A 19,776-nucleotide genomic window follows, 5' to 3' on the forward strand; every position below is an offset into this window, starting at 1 on the left:
CTGAGCTGTGATTGGTTGCTGTGGAGAAATCTCTCCACTTTTTCTCTCACATGGTTTGATAAATCTGGGCCATTGTCCTTCTCATTCAAAGTGCTGGATCCATTGTGCAACAAATGTTAACAGTGCCGATGGGATCCGTCTTGTTTTGTCATGGTGTCGTGCTATTTTCTTTGCTGAATGTGACAGAATGTTCAGTGGAGGCTCTTAAGAGTCTTTGATGCAGATCTTATAAGAGCTATAGTATTTGGTTTAATAGTAGCTGCATAATTCCATCTTTTGGTAAGCTCCCCCTAGTGGTGGCTGCAGATATACAAAGTCTTCTCATTTAAAGGTATTTTACTGGAAAACATTAATTAATGGCTTAAGGGGTTAAAGTGAGTTGAAGTGAATGGGCATTACACTGCAGTAACCTGACACCAACAATACACTATGGGGGGTATTTATCAATTTTGCCTGTTGAAAGTTTCTTTTTACCCTTTTTTTTTTTCACTTTGGTTTTCGTGAACATGCACCAAATTTATCATTTGGTGCAAGTTGTTAGTAATTTTGGCTCAAATGTTGAAATCAGCTGTTCACAGCGCCTTTTACACAGAAGTTACCACCACAGAGGACGCTTATTTTACCCTGTAGAGCAGCCATTTCGGAGTCCCTCCTGCAGTATATCAGCAAGCGACATGAGTTATTTTCTTTTGTGGGGTTTATAGCCACCATGTGAAATGGACAGCAGAAAAACAGCGGCACACAGGTGGCTATGGTTAAAAAGCTGTGGCTTTTATTCACCAAACAATGGCGACATTTCGGCTGCCTCTCGCAATGGCTCGACAATGGCTGCGAGAGGAGGCTGAAACGTTGCCATTGTTTGGTGAATAAAAGCCACATCTTTTTCACCATAACCACCTGTGTGCTGCTATTTTTGTGCTGTCTGTTTCGTTTGGGACTTCGGGGACCAAGTCCATCTACAGTGAGCACCAAGTTGTTCAATTGTTTGTAAGTGTTGCCCGTATTTTTTCCGTTTTGCCACCATGCGAAATGGATTTTATTTCCAACTTATTCCAAACTTTTTTTGTTTGTTACTTTAGTGCTTACCTTTCCTGAACCTGTGTGGCCATGTCCAATGCTGGCTCAACGGAGGGTGAAGGTCCCTCAGAGACAACTATGTCACAGCATAGTATTGCGCAGCCCAGAAGGCGTCGCTGCTTTCACAAAAAAATGTTTTAATGTATTTTGACGCCTTTGCGTGTGTTTTCCATGTGCAAAATGTGTTGGTGGTGAATTGCGCCCAAAAAAACCCTAAAGGTGCAAAATTGCGCCAAAGATCGATTGGCACAAATGATGAATTACTGACTAAAGTTAAAATCACACACAGGACCGTGTGATTTTGAGAAAGTTGTAAAAATGACAGTGGAGAAAATGCGCCAAACTTAGGCGCGAAAAAGACACTGCGCCAAGGTTACGTGAAAAAAACCACATAAATCCTTTGATAAATACCCCCCTATGTATGTAGCCAAGTTTTCCGGTTCCATACTTTGTTTACATCCAGGTTCTGAGGCTGTCCAGAACAGCTGATCGGTGAGGGTGCCGGATATCTGCCCCCTGCTAATCAGGTATTGATGGCCTATACTGTGGATATTATTTCAATTATTGTTCCCTGGAAAACCCCTATTGGAGTTTGGGGAGAACAGAGAATAGTTCAGACCCCTAATAGAAATCTCTTTTAAAATTAAACTGCACATTATTCTTAGACTACTGTCCGAAAGTGGGGAAATTTAGTTCTGTAACAAGTTAACATCAGTGGACACAAATGTCATCCAGCAGTCATTTTGCTGAAGGACCGCAACAGGATAGGGATTCTGCGGGAACCGGATAAATACTTGCAGATGCTGGTGGTATTCAGTCTGTTGCAGGTGGTCACACAATATACCATGGGTCCTGCTAATCCTCAAATGCTCACTGCATCTTTAGCAGTGAAAAGCTCCCAGGACCAGGCTACTGCATGAAGTTCAGACAGATTTCTCTTCTGTGCAGTTCTAAGCAGGACTGGCTTTCAGAGGTGCCCACTGGCTATGGCAGCAGACCCCTCTATGCAGGGGCAGCCTGGGCTGACATGATGCTCCCTCCCAGCTGTGTCGCATATGACAGAGCGCTTGGAGGCGGTGATCGTCGTGATCACATCCTATCACTTCATCCCAGTGCCCAGCTAGCTTGGTATTCGCTTGGTATTCTTGACAGAATGTTTGCGAAAGCAGCAGCTGTTGCGGAGATGTTGCGGGAGCCAGATTTAGAAAACAGTCCCACGCAGGGATCTACAGTGTGCCACTATGATGTTTTAGGGTGTGTTTATGTATTCATGTTTTTAAAGGGTCACTCCAGTGTAAAACTATTTTTTTCATATCAACTGGCTCCAGAAAGTTATACAGATTTGTAAATTTCTTCTATTAAAAATCTTAATCCTTCCAGTACTTATCATCTGCTGTATGCTCCAGAGGAAGTTGATTTGTTCTTTTCTGTCTGACCACAGTGCTCTCTGCTGACACTTCTGTCCAAGTCAGGAACTGTCCAGAGCAGGAACAAATCCCCATAGCAAACTTCTCCTGCTCCAAACAGTTCCTGACATGGGCAGAGGTGTCAGCAGAGAGCACTGTGGTCAGACAGAAAAGTACTGGAAGGATTCAAAATTTTTAATAGAAGTAATTTACAAATCTGTTTAACTTTCTGGCACCAGTTGATTTTAAATTTTTTTTCCACTGGAGTACCCCTACATGTCTTCCTTTTATGATCTGACCCTGTCTTTGCATTCAGTAATTGCTATTAATAACCTAAGCATGTGAAAACACCCCAAAACAATATGTGAAGTTAAAAGTTGAATTGGCAGAAGTATCAACATGTGTGTGATTTTTATTTATCTTTTTCCTTTTAGATGTACCCTGGTGGAATCCTGAAACCATGGACTCCCTAAGCAAGAACTACCTACAGCTACTTATTGGCCTGTTCAGTGTGATTGTCATGGGTGCCAGTGACGGCATGCACATTGCCAACTTCCGATTTCTCATGGGCTTCTTATTTTCAGTATGTTTATTATTCTACCCCTTTTTATGTTTCGCTCAGTAGCTGGTCATCTTGTGACTACATTCGTATTTTTACTCGTGTTGCATCAAATAGGATACTAGACATGCTAGGATCTTCTAAACACGAGAGCTTGATTTTTCCCGGTCGTCTCCATTGGGCAACACAGAGACCATGGGTATATGCTGTTGCCACTAGAAGGCTGACACTAGGCAACAAAAAGAAAGTCTGCCCCTCCTGGCAGGATATACCCCACCTACAGACTCTGAGCTATCAGTTTTAGCTTAGTGTCCGTAGGAGGCAGACACAGGTCTGGAGTTCTCCAGACCTGGTCTTTTACTTTTTTATTTTTTTATAACTTCAGGGACGTGTATTTAGGTTTTTTTCTCACTTTTATTTCCTTCTTTTTTAGGTGGGGGTTCAGGAGCATAGCGCTACCTGTTTCCCCATATGCGAAGAAGGGGCACAGGCATCGAGTTATGTACTGTCAACCCCTTCTCACCACCGGCCAGCACCTGGGGTTGTACCTTGGGTCGCTGTCTCAGCCCATCATGATGCAGGTGTTTAATGGCTGGCTGAAGACTTTGGCGGGTAAGTTTCTCAGGGACAGAGTGAGTATTTTACCCCCCCTTTTCCCCGGGGATTACCTTTTATCCTGAGTTCTCAACCTCTGGAGCCCCTTTGTTTTGGGCCCACTCTTCTAAACCTCTAGTTCACAGGGACCAGGTTCCCCTGCTCGGCCATCCTGAAGGTCCAGGGTGCTCTGTCAGTCTCTGGGGCCAGAACTCTGAAATCGGGTGCATTCTACCAGAGCCCTGCAGTTCTCCCCCTTTCAGCGAGTGGTGTGCTTGTCACCACTATCTTAAGCCTCTTATGCACCTTTTTTTTCTCCTGTCGGCCGCGCGGTATGCGCATGGCTGGCAGTTACTTTCGTTTTGAGGCGGCCGGAGCGCCTTTAGCTCCGCCCACACCCCCGCCGGCCAGGCATTTCGGCAGGGGTCCGGCCCCCTTCTCCCCGCCGGCCTATTACTGTTCAGCGCACACACGCTGCATGGGATCATGTCTGGGTGCCTCCATCATTTTCCTCCAATGAGGGCCAGGCTGGATCTTATTTACAATTGGTCACTATCATACAGGAAGTCTAGTCTCCTGTACTAAATATACAGATATACAGTGTGAGACAGTAATGTTTCATTATGAAATACAATGGAGGTAACAATGAAAAGTCCAATATGGAATACTAAAAATTATACAATGTGAATATACAAATGTTGTCAAAAATATCTATCTCCATATATCCTATGTCGATCTATGAGTTCTTAAGCTGCTGACACAATCCTCCATAGAGCAGATAAAATAAATACAGATTACAAATGACAGTATAAGTAATATGGAGAAATACATTAAGAAACTAACAGTCCTCGCATTGCAGTACTGCAGATTGCAGATGCCTTCATTGGCAAATGCCGATATTCTATCTACTCGCGTAGCCTGGAATGCGCAGACATGCGCAGCTGTCCTTACCGGCATGCCGAGATTCTATTATCTCGTTCAAAAATAGGATTCTAGTGTTCACCCTAGTGACAAATTGTAAATAGTATGTTGAATTGATCCTCCATCCACTGGTCCCTCTTTCCCTGATTAGGCTGGATCTTGTTCTCTCTCTCACTCTCACACTCTCACTCTCATCCGGCAGACAAGAGGATCGAGAATCTGGCCAAGTTCGCCTTTGAAGCGGTGGGTTCATCCTTGCTTCCCACTTTCGTTTCTGCTTTGGTGTCCAAAGCCCTATCTGTTTGGGCTACCCAACTCCACCAAGGCATTTTGTCTGAGGCCCCTTCAGAATATTTGGCAGATCTTGCACTTCAACTCTCCAGTGCTGGGGATTACTTGTGCTCTGCTTCCTTGCAGTCTGCCTGTTGTACGGCTTTTGCTACAGGTAACCTTGGCTGAAGACTTGGGACGGCGATGCCGCTTCTAAGAAGTCTCTCATGGAACTTCCCTTCTCCAAGGCCCGGCTCTTCGGAAAACGCCTGGGCGAGATTATCTCTGAAGCTAATGGAGGTAAGACCTCCTTACTACCGTGAAACAAGTCCCGCCGTACCCATTCCCACCAGAAGTCAACCTCCATTCGGCCCTTTGGATTGGGTTGGGCAGCCAGGCCAGCGGCCTTTCAGGTCGAACTTCAGACCCTTCTTGCTCAGGGAGTGATCGTCCTGGTTCCTCACGAGGAGTGTTTTTCTGGGTTCTTTCTTCATCCCCAAAAAAGGGGTCTCCGTCCGCCCTATCCTGGATCTGAAGCTCCTCAACCACCACCTACTCCTGCGTCATTTCCATATGGAGTATCTCCATTCTGTGGTGGCTTCCATGGATCAAGGAGAGTTTCTTTCCTCAGTGGATGTCCGGGATGCGTATCTTGACATACCAATTTTTCTGGCTCATCAGCGGTTCCGGAGGGCCATTTTCCGTTTTTGGTCCTTCCCTTCAGCCTGGCCATGGCCCCAAGGGTCTTCACCAAGGTCCTGGCGCCGGTGATCGCCATCCTTCGAGCCTGGGGTGTGTCCATGATCCCTTACCTGGATGACCTCCTGATCAAGGCTCCAACCAGGGACCAGAATCAGGAGAGTCTCCTTCTCACTCTATAGACCTTGTCCCATTTCGTCTGGGTGATCAACTAGAAAAAGTCCAATCTGACTCCCTCCCAGTCCCTAATCTTCTTGCGACTCCAGTTTTAGACTGCAGCCGCCCTGGTTCGGCTCCCGCCGGACAAGCGCCACTCTCTCTCAGCAGGCGTTCGTCTTCTCCGTCATCCTGTTCCAGTTTCCATTCAGTTCTGCATGGAAGTCCTTAATCGTATGGTGGCGGCCATGGAAGCCATCCCCTTCACCCAGTTTCATTGTTACCACCTTCAACTAGCCCTTCTGTCCCGGTGGGACAAGTCTCCACTTTCCCTCGATCGCAGGATTCTTTCCCCCCCCAAGATTCGCCAGTCCCTCCTGTGGTGGCTCCCATCTCCCCTTCTTCAGCAAGGACAGTCTTTCCTGCCTCTTCACTGGCCGGTCATCACGATGGATGCCCGTCTCAGCGGTTGTGGGGGGGGGGGGGGGGAGTCTGCTGGGATTGGACGGTCCAGGGCCTTTGGTCCTCTCAGGAAGCTCTTCTCATCAACATTCTGGAACTCTGGGCAATTTACCTTTGCCTCCTCCATTGGGAGCGACTTCTCCTGGACCGTCCTGTTCATGTCCAGTCGGAGAACATCACGGCTGTGGCGTATTTTAATCACCAGGGCGGAACTCGCAGCCCCGCGGCGATGAGCGAGGTTTCCAGGATTTTGCTTTGGGCTGAACTCAGTTTCCTCCATCTTGGCGATTCACATCCCGGGGGTGGACAATTTCGAGGCAGACTTCCTCAGCCACTCCTCTGCCAACCCCGGCGAGTGGTCTCTTCATCCGGAGGTGTTTGCGGGAAGTCCTGCGATGCTCTGACCGTGGACGCATTGGTGATTCCTTGGTCACACTTCGTCCTCCCCCCTCCCCTATCTCTTCCCTTCTCTTCCTCTCCTACCCAGGGTCCTGAGGAATGTCAAAGCGGAGGGTGTCTCTACCATTCTCGTGGCTGTGGACTGGCCCAGACATGGGTGGTACGCCAACGTCGTTTGCCTAGTGGCTGATGTACCACTGCGTCTCCCAGTTCGTCCCGACCTGCTCTCTCAGGGTCCCCTTTGCCAACCCAATTTACTGTCACTGCATTTGACGGTGTGGCGGTTGAAACCGTGGTTCTAACAGCCAGGGGGCTCTCTCCCCAGGTGAATCCGCACAATGATCAGGGCTCGTAAGCCTTCCTCTGTGAAGATTTATCACCGTACTTGGCGGTCTTACTTTCGATGTTGTGAGTCTCAGACTTTTTCTCCAAATGTCTTCTCCCTTTCCGCGCCTTCTTTCCTTTTTACAGTCTGGATTGGAGCAATGCTTGACCCGCAGTTCTCTTAAGGGTCTGGTGTCTCTTTCAGTATCCCTTTCTCCATTCTCTTTCAGCACCCCCTGGCGTCCGATCCTCACATCCGCACTTTTCTTCAGGGCGTAGCTCATGCGGCTCTGCCATACAGATCCCCCACTCCTCCGTGGGATCTGAATCTGGTTCTCGGTGCATTTCAAGGTGCTCCCTTTGAACCTCTCCGGGATGTTTCTCTTCGCGTCCTTTCCTGGAAGGTGGCCTTCCTCATTGCGGTCACTTCCATCCGGAGGGTTTCAGAGTTGGCGGCTCTCTCCTGCCGTTCCCCCTACCTGGTCCTGCACCAGGACAAAGTCGTTTTCCGACCGATCCCCACCTTTACCTAAGGTGGTCTCCTCTTTTCACCTGAATGAGAATATCGTCCTTCTGCCCAGCTCCGTCCCATCCCAGGGAATGCTTGCTTCATTGTCTGGGTGTAGTTTGGGCTGTTCGGATCTACCTTTCGGTCACTTCCACTTTCCGTCATTGTGACTCTTTCTTTGTGCTTCTGGAGGGTCGTCATAAGGGACTTCCTGCTTCGAAGGCGACCATCTTGTGGTGGATCCATTCCGCTATCTCGGAAGCTTAACACTGCAAAGGGAAGACTCCACCTTTCTGTGTCTCAGCTCATTCCATTCGATCCGTCGGGGCCTCCTGGGCTCTCCGCAATAGGGCTTTGGCATTGCAAGTCTGTAAGGCGGCCACTTGGTCGTCTTTGCACACTTTTACAAAATGTTACTAGGTGCACACTTTTGCGTCTGCTGAGTCTCCTGAGTTCCTTGGGTTCTCTCCCACCGGGAACTGCTATGGTATGTCCTACGGTCTCCGTGTCCCCCAAAGGAGTTGACCGAGAAAAGTAGATTTTTTATGCTTACCGTAAAATCTCTTTCTCGGAGGATCCATTGGGGGACTCAGCACCCACCTATTTGTTCTGGTGTCTTTGGTTCATTTGTCTATCCGGGGGTTGGTTTGATTATTTTTTGTCTCTTGTTCCCTCGGACAGTTGCTGTTTTTTCTTTCCCTGTCGGGCCCTTCCTACTGCTTTGGGACTAAACTGATTAGCTTAGGGTCAGTAGGCGGGGTATATCCTGCCAGGAGGGGCTGACTTTCTTTTTGTTGCCAAGTGTCAGCAGCATAAACCTACGGTCTCTGTGTCCCCCCAATGGATCCTCAGAGAGGGATTTTATGGTAAGCATAAAAAATCTACTTTCCTTCTAGCACTCCAGTATGGCTGCTTTCCTTCTTGAGACAGTCTGCTCTAAATATCTTTCTGACTTCAGTAAATCCTCTGCGCAGGTTATCCACGATAAGGGAAAACATAGCTTCATTTTTCCAAAAACTGCACCACACTTGTCCTTGTATTGCACTTGTATTGCAGCTCAGTTCTATTGAAGTGAATGAAGCCAAGTTGTAATACCACACACAACCTGAGGACACGTGTGGTGCTGTTTTGGGGAGAAATTAGCTCTGTTTTCCTATTCCTGTAAATCCCCATTTTAATGGGTATTATTGTGTTTCTGAGTCCTAAAGGTTATGTTTAACAATATAAGACTGTCTCCCAATTGAACACAAGTCAAGTACACTCTAAGATGAGTGAATTCATGTAGATTTACTCATTCAGACTGCCAATGCTTGATGGGTCAACACTGGACCCCAACCCCAATCTAGGACTTGCCAAAAGTTTTTTGAAGTCATAAGGATGCTATGAATTTAAAAGTAATATCTATAATGTACCATGTAGAGATTATAATCTCTCATTAGCCTTTCTCTATGCTTAGAATCCCCCCCCCCCCAATGTTATATCATGCTCATTATTTTCTGGTTTAACAGAGAAAGCCCAGATTTTACACAAGTTATAAACTCACTTGTATTTTTTTCCCCCCTCTAGAACTGTTTTAAAGGTCCGATCAAATTGTTCAATTTCCTCTGTCTTCTTTGGACATATACCTACAACCTTTCAAGTCCTTTGGGCTGCACAGTGAATGCAGTATTGCAAACACAAGCCTTGTATATTGGTCAAGCCATACTAGTGTCAAAGTGTGATCCGTCCAAGAAAAAGTACGAATTGATTTCATCTCCAGGTATATTTAATATTCATCTTTTGTTTGTACCTTGACAAGTTGGTTATAGGGTGTTGCACTTATCTCTAGAGCATTTAGGCAGCAACACTACAGGAACAATAACATTTGTGGAGGAGGGGAGGTGAGGGTTTTGCATTTTACCCCGGGTGCCATTGACTGCTAACCAACCCCCTCATCCCCCACTCCAAGTCCCCATGTAATAAACATGTGGTGCTTAAACGCTAAAACAAAGTTCTCTCCACCATATATCGCTATTCATATGAGCCGGAGAATGCCGCTCTGTACCTATAGTATGAATACTGTTATCTGGTCAGGAGAACAGTGCCTCAGTCCAGCGTTTAAGTATTAAATTTGAAATACATGTCAATTTGAAAAATGAACGTGCACAGTAATTATTCCGAAAATTTCAGGTATGCATTAAGGTAAAGGCTGGGTGCGCTTGGTTGGGAATTGGACGGGGTTAAGGAGCATGGCTTCCGTTTAACATAATTTTTTATAGTTTTTTTTTTCAGGGAATTAGTAATATGAACAATACAACAATGAATATTGTAACATTGAGCAAATTAGTATAGATTCGACCATATAAGGCAATGTTATTAATAATGCATGTGGTGTAAAATGTTGCATTTTATATAAATTAGGATCGTTTATGACAAAACTTCAATTAGTCTAAAGGTACTAAACATGTAACATAATAAATGGCATGGCTTCCCATGAAAACATTGTTGTTAGTGTCTTTACCCCTTAGGGTGCATGGGGGGAAGTCGCCAAATACCTGTGTGCACCCCTGTGTTGTGCATATAAAACTAGAAGAGTATCATTTGTTTTTCCTCCTTATTCGCTGTTTGCCCATGTTTGCAGTGCTGAGCATGATATAGAGCTGACAGATTCCCTTAAACTCAGAATTTTGTAAGATTACATTTTATAACCAAGAACGCCCCTTTATTTTATCAATAGAATTAGATATGATGTTTTTCTGCAAGTTGTAACTGTTCACCTTATGACTTTCATGGTTCTGTCTTGCAGTGGTTGTGTCTTTGCTCATCAACCTTGGCAATCCTATAAGAGAGGTGCGTAGAGGAGCCATTGCCTGCTTAAGTACCCTCAAAGCGATGAAGGAATCCAATCTTTACCCAGTCATAGAAGGAGTGATAGAAAGCAGCGAAGAGATAGTTGCCGATTGTAACTTCGTGACCCAGGTATGGCCACATGGTTATTAAAAACACAATTTTTGCCTTTGACTTGGGCATATCTAAAGACCGCTATGTCTATATGACCATAACAGTTACTGTGCTTTTCTGACTGCAGACTTTAGGCAGCGTGTTTGACCATATGCAAACATCAGGCTCTAAAAAGATCAACCCATTGAAGGAACTTCTGAGTCTCCTGCAGAACCCCAGCTGTCCGTCATATGTTGGAAAAGTTGTGCTGAGGGTTCTCCATTGTGTAAATGGCGAGGTATGTATGCTTAATGTCAGTCACTGTTCACAAGTGATGCACTGGGTCTCCCAGGCGTCTGTTAACCAGGAATTTCTTGAAGTGCCTTATATTGTAACATTCTGCTTTATGTCCAGGAGGTAAATTTATCTTCCAAATTTATTTCGTTTTTTTGGTTAAGTTAAAGGGGTTCTCCGGTGCTTAAACATCTTATCCCCTATCCAAAGGATAGGGGATAAGATGCCTGATCGCGGGAGTCCCGCCGGTGGGGACCCCCGGGATCATGCACGCGGCACCCCTTTAGTAATCAGTCCCCGGAGCGTGTTCGCTCCGGGTCTTATTACGGGCGACTACAGGGCGGGCGGCGTGTGATGTCACGCCTGCGCCGGCGTGTGACGTCACGCTCCGCCCCGCAATGCAAGCCTACGGGAGGGGGCGTGATAGCTATCACGCCCCCTCCCGTAGGCTTGCATTGCTGGGCGGAGCCAGGGATTCGGCAGGCATGTGATTGGTGCCCAGTGGTGGAGGAAACCTTGCAGCCACTAGTCATGCTGATTGCATGCACACTACAAGATAACTCCTTGATGGGTGACTGGCGGCAAAGACCACTACAGGTTTCCTAGTACCCTCCCGGGAATAAAGGGGCCGCATGGCGGAATGTTCAGGCATGGGGCAGCCGAAGAAGGCTTAGGCATGAAAAAAGGGACACCCTGGAAGGACCCCCAGCTTCTGCCAGAAATGCATATGCACCAGCAGGGGCACCCCGCTGGCGTCATGATCCGGAGGGAGGGACCGGAATTCTGTCGCGGGAGCTGCAGACATGGCATGACACCCAGGGTAGGGGAAAATCAGTCACTGAATGTATCCCTAGGATTTCCCAAAGGATTGAGAAAGCACTGTCAACGACCCGCCACCACGATTAACATATTTTCTCTCATCGGGTGAAAAACCTGTAGGCATGCCTCAAGAGGCATAAACTATGTTTGTCATGCTAGGCATGTAGGGGACACTTAAACCAAAGCGGCCCTAGAACGAAAATACATTTAATATATTGTCCCGAGACAGGGAACTTAGCAGACCTAAAGCAGAATAAAACAGAAAAAACAGACCAAATGTTGTGTTATCTGTTGGTGGCCACTAGAGGGAGCACACTAGAAGGAATTGAAAGTCAGGGGATGAAAGAGAGGCCACAGAGGGAGCTTAACACTGCCAAGAGGCCTGAGAGACCAGAGTTGGATGATCATACATGCACTTTTGTTTGTAATAAACATGGCAAGAAAAGGGAGGCACAGGGATATGATGTATCTGCGCCACACAAGCCCCTGAGTGCCCGCCGTAGTAGAGTCACATTTCCCTACTGCAGGGACACTAACATAGATATGGACAATGTAGACACTGGAGCGGCAACGGCTCAGACCAACGCGCTATAGGAGCACCTGTAAGCCGCAGCATACACTGCAAGATTAGGGGAGGCAGAAAGCTAACCCCGCTTTGCATGGGGCGAGGGAGAAGGTGGGCGGAGCTAACCACTCCGCTGAGAGCTTAATGGTGCTGGAGAAACACGAGGCAGCCCAAATGAAAATCGCTGTTGGTGTAATGAATAGTGAGGTGGCTGAAGGTAAGGCAAGGCTGCTGCACTATGGAGCTGAGAGCGGCTCCCTTACAGTCTGTCCGCAAGTCAGTGAGCGCACTCTCAGCTCATCTGACCCTGCGGATGAGAATGAAAGTGATACGGAGTGTCTATAGAAGGCACCCTTCCGACAATAAAATAAGTGCCCTTGCCCCACACTTGAGTGATTCAAGTCCTGCAGAGGGTGGGATCACTCCCTTCATTAACATAGCCCATAGCCCATGGAAAAGTTGGGTTAATCCTTGGGTGCAAGTCATGCCGGTGGGACCCCTGAATGCTGGGGAAAAAAGGAGCGGTGTGGGGATGGGGGTTGAGGCCATATATTTACCTCAACCTGGACATACTCACCCTGATATCTTCAGTTTTCAACAAGTTTATGGCCACACTGCTTCATACCAGGCTAAGGTAGCAGGGCAAGTGGGGAACCCGGACCCAGGGTACAACCTCCAGGCACTGGGCATTGGCGAGAAGGGGTTAAAATAGTTAACCCTATGTCAGGTGTAGGGTTAACTCTGTGCCCCTTCATCGCATATGGGGGAACAGGTAGCGCCATGCTCCTGAACTCCCACCTGAAAAAGGGAAGAAAAAAGGAGAAAAAAAACTAACTAAACAACCCTTACTAGAAAATAATAATAAAAAAATAAAAAAAGACCAGGTCTGGGGAGCTCCCAGATACGTCTTGCCTCCTACTGACACTAGCTAAAACTGATTACCTCACTTCGAGTGGGCGAGTATATCCTGCCAGGGAGGAGCTGACTTCTTTTCCTAGTGTCAGCGCCTCCTAGTGGCAAGAGCATATACCCATCAGTATGTCCCCAATGAAGTGCGACCGAGAAAAATCCTTCATACGCATGGTGAGTGCAGTCTATTTTCCTTCTCTACATTTGCCTGTTTCCATGACTACGGAGAAGAAAAAGTTATATATATTAAAACATATATATATAAAAACCAGTCCTCAAGAGGCAGTAGAAATAAGGAAGAAAAGAATAGGAAAAAAAAAAAAACGGAGAAAAAAAAGTAGAAATTAGAGAGTTGGAAATGAGAATAAAGAACAAGAAAGTAAGTTGTGAGAAAAGATAAATATGCATGCTAGAATATCCGAATTAGGATAGATACAGGATACCTAAAAATAATGACATTTATTGGATGAGTACAATAGTGTAATATACATCTGTGCAGGGCCCTTGCACAAGATGTTATATGTATTTAAAATAAAATGGTAGGATAAAAATGGAAAATAGTAAAATCAGCAGATGAATAATAAAGTCTATTGGTGGAAAAAGTCCATGGTTCCGATAAAGTGATGTTCGTGCAGCAATAGATTTCCAATGCTATAAGAATGTGTCCCTTTGTATCTTATTGGTAATATAAGAAACAATGTTGCCAGAGCATTCACAGCGGGGGTGTAGTATAGAGATGCTGGAGTGATAGAGATACCTGCAGTCCGCAATGTTAGATTACTCACGATACAGTAGCCGGCTTTTTTGAATATTCGTGGCAGATATGATGATCGGAGCTGGCACAGTGTGGCGTCCGGCCTTGGATGTGGTGATTCAGCGGACTGCAAGGTGCAGGTGGGATGCCTATCCGTGCCCACCTGCACCTTGCCGGGACCGTTGAATCACCGCATCCAAGGCCAGACGCCACACTGTGCCAGCTCCGATCATCATATCTGCCACGAATATTCAGGGGCTGTTTCCATGACTGTTCATACTTAGCACCGCCTGAAGTGTTTATGTACTCGGATTGCACCTGTTGAGAGGTCCCCTCCTACCTGCACGCAGTTCCCTAGTCTTGCAGCTGCTGGTCCTTATATTTACTATTTGCATTGTGGTTATTGAGCATGCTCACAACACCCAGTGTTTATAACATTGAGCATGCTCACAACACCCAGCGGTTATAACTTTGAGCATGCTCATAATTCCCAATGGTCATAACATTGAGAATGCTCATAATTCCCAGTGGTTATAACATTTAGCATGCTCATAATTCCCAATGGTCATAACATTGAGCATGCTCATAATTCCCAGTGGTTATAACATTGAGCATGCTCATAATTGCCAGCAGTCATAACATTGAGCATACTCATAATTCCCAGCGGTTATAACATTGAGCATGCTCATAATTCCCAATGGTTATAACATTGAGCATGCTCATAATTCCCAATGGTTATAACATTGAGCATGCTCATAATTCCCAGCGGTTATAACATTGAGCATGCTTTTAATTCCCAGTGGTTATAACATTGAGCATGCTCCTAATTTCCAGCGGTTATAACATTGGGCATGCTCATAATTCCCAGTGGTTATAACATTGAGCATGCTCCTAATTCCCAGTGGTTATAACATTGAGCATGCTCATAATTCCCAGCGGTCATAACATTGAGCATGCTCATAATTCCCAGCGGTTATAACATTGAGCATGCTCATAATTCCCAGCGGTTATAACATTGAGCATGCTCATAATTCCCAGCGGTCATAACATTGAGCATGCTCATAATTCCCAGCAGTCATAACATTGAGCATGCTCATAATTCCCAGCGGTCATAACATTGAGCATGCTCATAATTCCCAGTGGTTATAACATTGAGCATGCTTATAATTCCCAGCAGTCATAACATTGAGCATGCTCATAATTACCAGTGGTTATAACATTGAGCATGTTCATAATTCTCAGCGGTTATAACATTGAGCATGCTCATAATTCCCAGTGGTTTTAACATTGAGCATGCTCATATTTCTCAGCAGTTATAACATTGAGCATGCTTTTAATTCCCAGTGGTTATAACATTGAGCATGCTCCTAATTTCCAGCGGTTATAACATTGGGCATGCTCATAATTCCCAGTGGTTATAACATTGAGCATTCTCATAATTCCCAGCGGTCATAACATTGAGCATGCTCATAATTCCCAGCGGTTATAACATTGAGCATGCTCATAATTCCCAATGGTTATAACATTGAGCATGCTCATAATTCCCAGCGGTTATAACATGAGCATGCTCATAATTCCCAGCGGTCATAACATTGAGCATGCTCATAATTCCCAATGGTTATAACATTGAGCATGCTCATAATTCCCAGTGGTTATAACATTGAGCACGCTCATAATTCCCAGCGGTTATAACATTGAGCATGCTCATAATTCCCAGCGGTTATAACATTGAGCATGCTCATAATTCTCAACGGTTATAATATTGAACATGCTCATAATTACCAGTGGTTATAACATTGAGCATGTTCATAATTCTCAGCGGTTATAACATTGAGCATGCTCATAATTCCCAATGGTTATAACATTGAGCATGCTCATAATTCCCAGTGGTTATAACATTGAGCATGCTCATAATTCCCAGCGGTTATAACATTGAGCATGCTCATAATTCCCAGCGGTTATAACATTTAGCATGCTCATAATTCTCAACGGTTATAATATTGAACATGCTCATAATTACCAGTGGTTATAACATTGAGCATGCTCATAATTCCCAGTGGTTTTAACATTGAGCATGCTCCTAATTTCCAGCGGTTATAACATTGGGCATGCTCATAATTCCCAGTGGTTATAACATTGAGCATGCTCCTAATTCCCTGCGGTTATAACATAGGGCATGCTCATAATTCCCATCGGTTATAACATTGAGCATGCTCATAATTCCCAGTGGTTATAACATTGAGCATGCTCATAATTCCCAGCGGTTATAACATTGAGCATGCTCATAATTCCCAGTGGTTATAACATTGAGCATGCTCATAATTCCTAGTGGTTATAACATTGAGCATGCTCATAATTCCCAGCGGTTATAACATTGAGCATGCTCATAATTCCCAGCGGTTATAACATTGAGCATGCTCATAATTCCCAGCGGTTATAACATTGAGCATGCTCATAATTCCCAGTGGTTATAACATTGAGCATGCTCATAATTCCCAGCGGTTATAACATTGGGCATGCCCATAATTCCCAATGGTTATAACATTGAGCATGCTCATAATTCCCAGTGGTTATAACCTTGAGCATGCTCATAATTCCCAATGGTTATAACATTGAGCATGCTCATAATTCCCAGCGATTATAACATTGAGCATGCTCATAATTCCCAATGGTTATAACATTGAGCATGCTCATAATTCCCAGTGGTTATAACACTGAGCATGCTCATAATTCCCAGTGGTTATAACACTGAGCATGCTCATAATTCCCAGTGGTTATAACATTGAGCATGCTCATAATTCCCAGTGGTTATAACACTGAGCATGCTCATAATTCCCAGTGGTTATAACACTGAGCATGCTCATAATTCCCAGTGGTTATAACATTGAGCATGCTCATAATTCCCAGCAGTTATAACATTGGGTATGCCTAGAATAGTCAGTAAGTAGGTTCTTTGGAAAACAGATCTCCGCAGCTGCTGTTGCAGTTCAGGCAAGGATGGCTGCCCCTGTAATAATGTAATGAAAAGTACAATAAGAACATATTCACTTAAATATACTATTTCTAATCTTTCTGTTATAAACTGTATAACTGCATTTTTGAGAATTATCCATTGACTTTCATTCTGCTGTCTTGCAGGATCTTCTTACTCAGTTGTTCCCAGTCTTGATAAGTCTACTGGAGAAGGTGACACAATCTACATCTGATGTTCTACCAGATGAGGCCTTCCTGCTTCACCTCATTCTGGGCAAGTTCAATGAGCATTCTGCTGGCCTCTTGTCTAAAAACCCTCAATACCTAGACATCTTTATGAAAGCTCTTAGGACTCCCCAGGTCCTGTTGGATGGGATGCCCTCCTTCCAGATTACTGCTATTGGACAAGTATGTTTTCTATTTATTTTGTCTTTTTGAATGCATGTAATGACTTTTTCATTACATGTCAGCCTCTGTATATTTTGGCTTATAGTAGGAGGAGTTTGTATATGCAAGTGTTTCCCAACCAGGGTGCCTCCAGCTGTTGCAAAACTACAATTCCCAGAAAGCCCGGACAGCCATCGGCTTTCCGGGCATGCTGGGAGTTGTAGTTTTGCAACAGCTGGAGGCACCCTGGTTGGGAAACACTGGTATATGCTGTGGATTATAGTCTGCAGGATGACCATTATGTATTATATCTGCATTTAACACTTGAAGATTTGCCATGCACCTTGCCTGGCCCAGGGAAAAAATATACTAGAGCTTGTTGCCATGTTTTCTTTTTTTTTTTTTTATGGCTTCTGTATTACACTACACATTTCTTCCAACTGCGGGTCTGATGACCTTACTAGACAGCTTTTTATTCGGTCATCAGACCTACAGTCAGGGTGAGACTGTAAGGCTGGGTTCACACCACGTTTTTGCAATACAGTTCCTGTATCAGGTTTTTGTTATAAAAACTGATTCCTCAAAACCTGACTAAACTGTATCAAAACGTGTGTACAAATCTTAATCCGTATACGGTTGAAAACCGTATAAGGTTTGAAAAATGATGTCCGGTTGCATCCGTTTTTTAAGAAGAAAAAAAACGGATACGTTTTTAACTTTTCACTCCATTATGAATAAAGTTCCCCTTGTTTGATTGAAATTCCATGTAAAAAACTGGGCAAAGTCAAAAACCGCATGGTGAAAACTGGATGGAACCGTATGCACATTTGGTTCTGTACGGTTCCTATTGACTCCCATGTTTAAAGAAAACGTATACGGTTTTATACGGTTTTTGCACCCGGACCAAAAACCGTAGTAGGCTACGGTTTTGGGTACGGGAAAAAAACTGACAAAACCGTACAGGATGCAAAACGGACGCAACTGAATGCATCTTTTGGCATGCGGTTTTCAATGGAGAGTCAATGCATACGGTTTTCAATAAGGTTCCGTACGGTTTTCACATTGAAAATGTATACGGGAATTGTATTGCAAAAACGTGGTGGGAACCCAATAAATAGTAAAATGGGATAAAGATATATCTCTCTATCTATATCTCTCTCTATCTATCTATCTATCTATCTATCTATATATATATATATATATATACTTACCGTTTTTATCGGCGTAGAACACGCATTTTTTTGGCAAAATTTTTTTGCCTAAAGTCTATCTGCGTGTTATACGCCGATAAGCCGCTGCAGTTCAATGATTTAAAGCGGGCGCTTTAAATCAATGAACTGCAGCGGCTTTTGCAGGTCCAGAGACCTGCCGTCGCTGCCCGATTCTCTACCCCTGCATATCCTGGGGTCTAGAGCCCTGCTGCCGCTGCTTCTCTCCCCCTGGCTGTCAGCGCCGCTGCCCCATTGCCGGCGCCGCTGCCCCATTGCCTCCCCCTTCCCCGGTTTTATAATTATATATATTTCATATATATATTTCAGCCATTTTTATATACATTTTATCCATATTAATATTGATTTCATTTTTACAATTATATATACCGTATTTATTGGGGTATACCACGCGCCAGCCTATAACACGCACCCTCATTTTACCAAGGATTTTTGGGTAAAAAAAGTTTTTTACCCAAATATCCTTGGTAAAATGAGGGTGCGTGAGTGCATGTGTACACCCCGATACACTGTTTCTGACCACGCAGAAGCCCCCAGAAAAGGCAGGGGGAGAGAGGCCGTCACTGCCCACTTCTCTCCCCCTGACTTTCCTGGGGTCTAGAGCCCTGCTGCCTCCGCTTCTCTCACCCTGGCTATCGGCGCCCCCCCCCCCCCCCCCATCCCCGGTTTTATAATTACCTGTTGCCGGGGTCGGGACCGCGCTGCTTCTGGCTCCGGTGTGGCATCTCCTGCGTTGTTGCTATGCGCTGACCTGCGCAATGACGAGTGACGTCGCATTGAAGACGTCACTCGTCACTGCGCCTCGCAGCGCATAGCAACAACGCAGGAGACGCCACACCGGAGCCAGAAGCTAGGCCCGTGCTATGGACTAGTATTGAACATATTCAATAGAAAAATTTGAAGAATAGTAGATAAAAAATGGATCGATTTGTTAATATTACAGCCACCTAGATGCGCATTGATAGTTCTTGAGTGGTTATTATTCACTGCAATAGTTATTGTTGGATACAATGTTGCAAATGTTGCGACCTGACAATGTTCCACAGAATAGAAAGCTAGAACTGGTGCTTAACATGGAACCCAGCCTAACATGGATGAGAAATGCATTAGAATTACACTAGTGTAAAACCAGCTTTAGGAGAGAGATACTCAAATAGCATTTTGGGCCTCATTCAAGAAAAAAAAAAAAAAGTTAAATCACATCTCTAGTTATTAAACCACATTGCCCGTGAATGGAGTCTCGTATTGTTACTTATGGTATTTTTCCTTTTTTTTTTTCCCCTTAGATTACTAAGACTTTCTTTTCCTCTCTTGATGGGCCCGTCCAGCAGAAGCTGCTTGGTGCCCTATTTGACTTGCTAGTAGATAGCAAGAGCTCTGCATGTATTCAGGCTGTCAGTAGCGCCTTTAAATCGGTAAGTCAGCGGTTTTAGCGGTCGTCATTTTGCAATGTGTGTACATCTGTATTCCCCAAAGCCCCATCAAATACCATGTATACCAGCTGTCATCTTTCAGAGGACTACCACCATTAAAGCAGTTTGGTAGCCTGTTA

General features: G+C 44.9%; 1 protein-coding gene across 2 annotated transcripts in view; it reads left to right on the forward strand.

The window, feature by feature from the left end:
• Positions 1-19,776, forward strand: part of HEATR1 (HEAT repeat containing 1) — a 104,184-nt gene that overhangs the window by 38,638 nt on the left and 45,770 nt on the right. For both annotated transcript variants that reach the window (XM_056567531.1, XM_056567532.1), the window contains exons 19-24: positions 2,918-3,066; positions 8,942-9,134; positions 10,161-10,333; positions 10,443-10,592; positions 16,774-17,016; positions 19,511-19,639. In XM_056567531.1, the coding sequence (XP_056423506.1) occupies positions 2,918-3,066; positions 8,942-9,134; positions 10,161-10,333; positions 10,443-10,592; positions 16,774-17,016; positions 19,511-19,639 (1,037 nt within the window). The remainder of the gene's footprint in view (positions 1-2,917; positions 3,067-8,941; positions 9,135-10,160; positions 10,334-10,442; positions 10,593-16,773; positions 17,017-19,510; positions 19,640-19,776) is intronic.

The sequence above is a fragment of the Hyla sarda genome, chromosome 3 (genome assembly GCF_029499605.1).
Source record: "Hyla sarda isolate aHylSar1 chromosome 3, aHylSar1.hap1, whole genome shotgun sequence".
NCBI lineage: Eukaryota > Metazoa > Chordata > Amphibia > Anura > Hylidae > Hyla > Hyla sarda.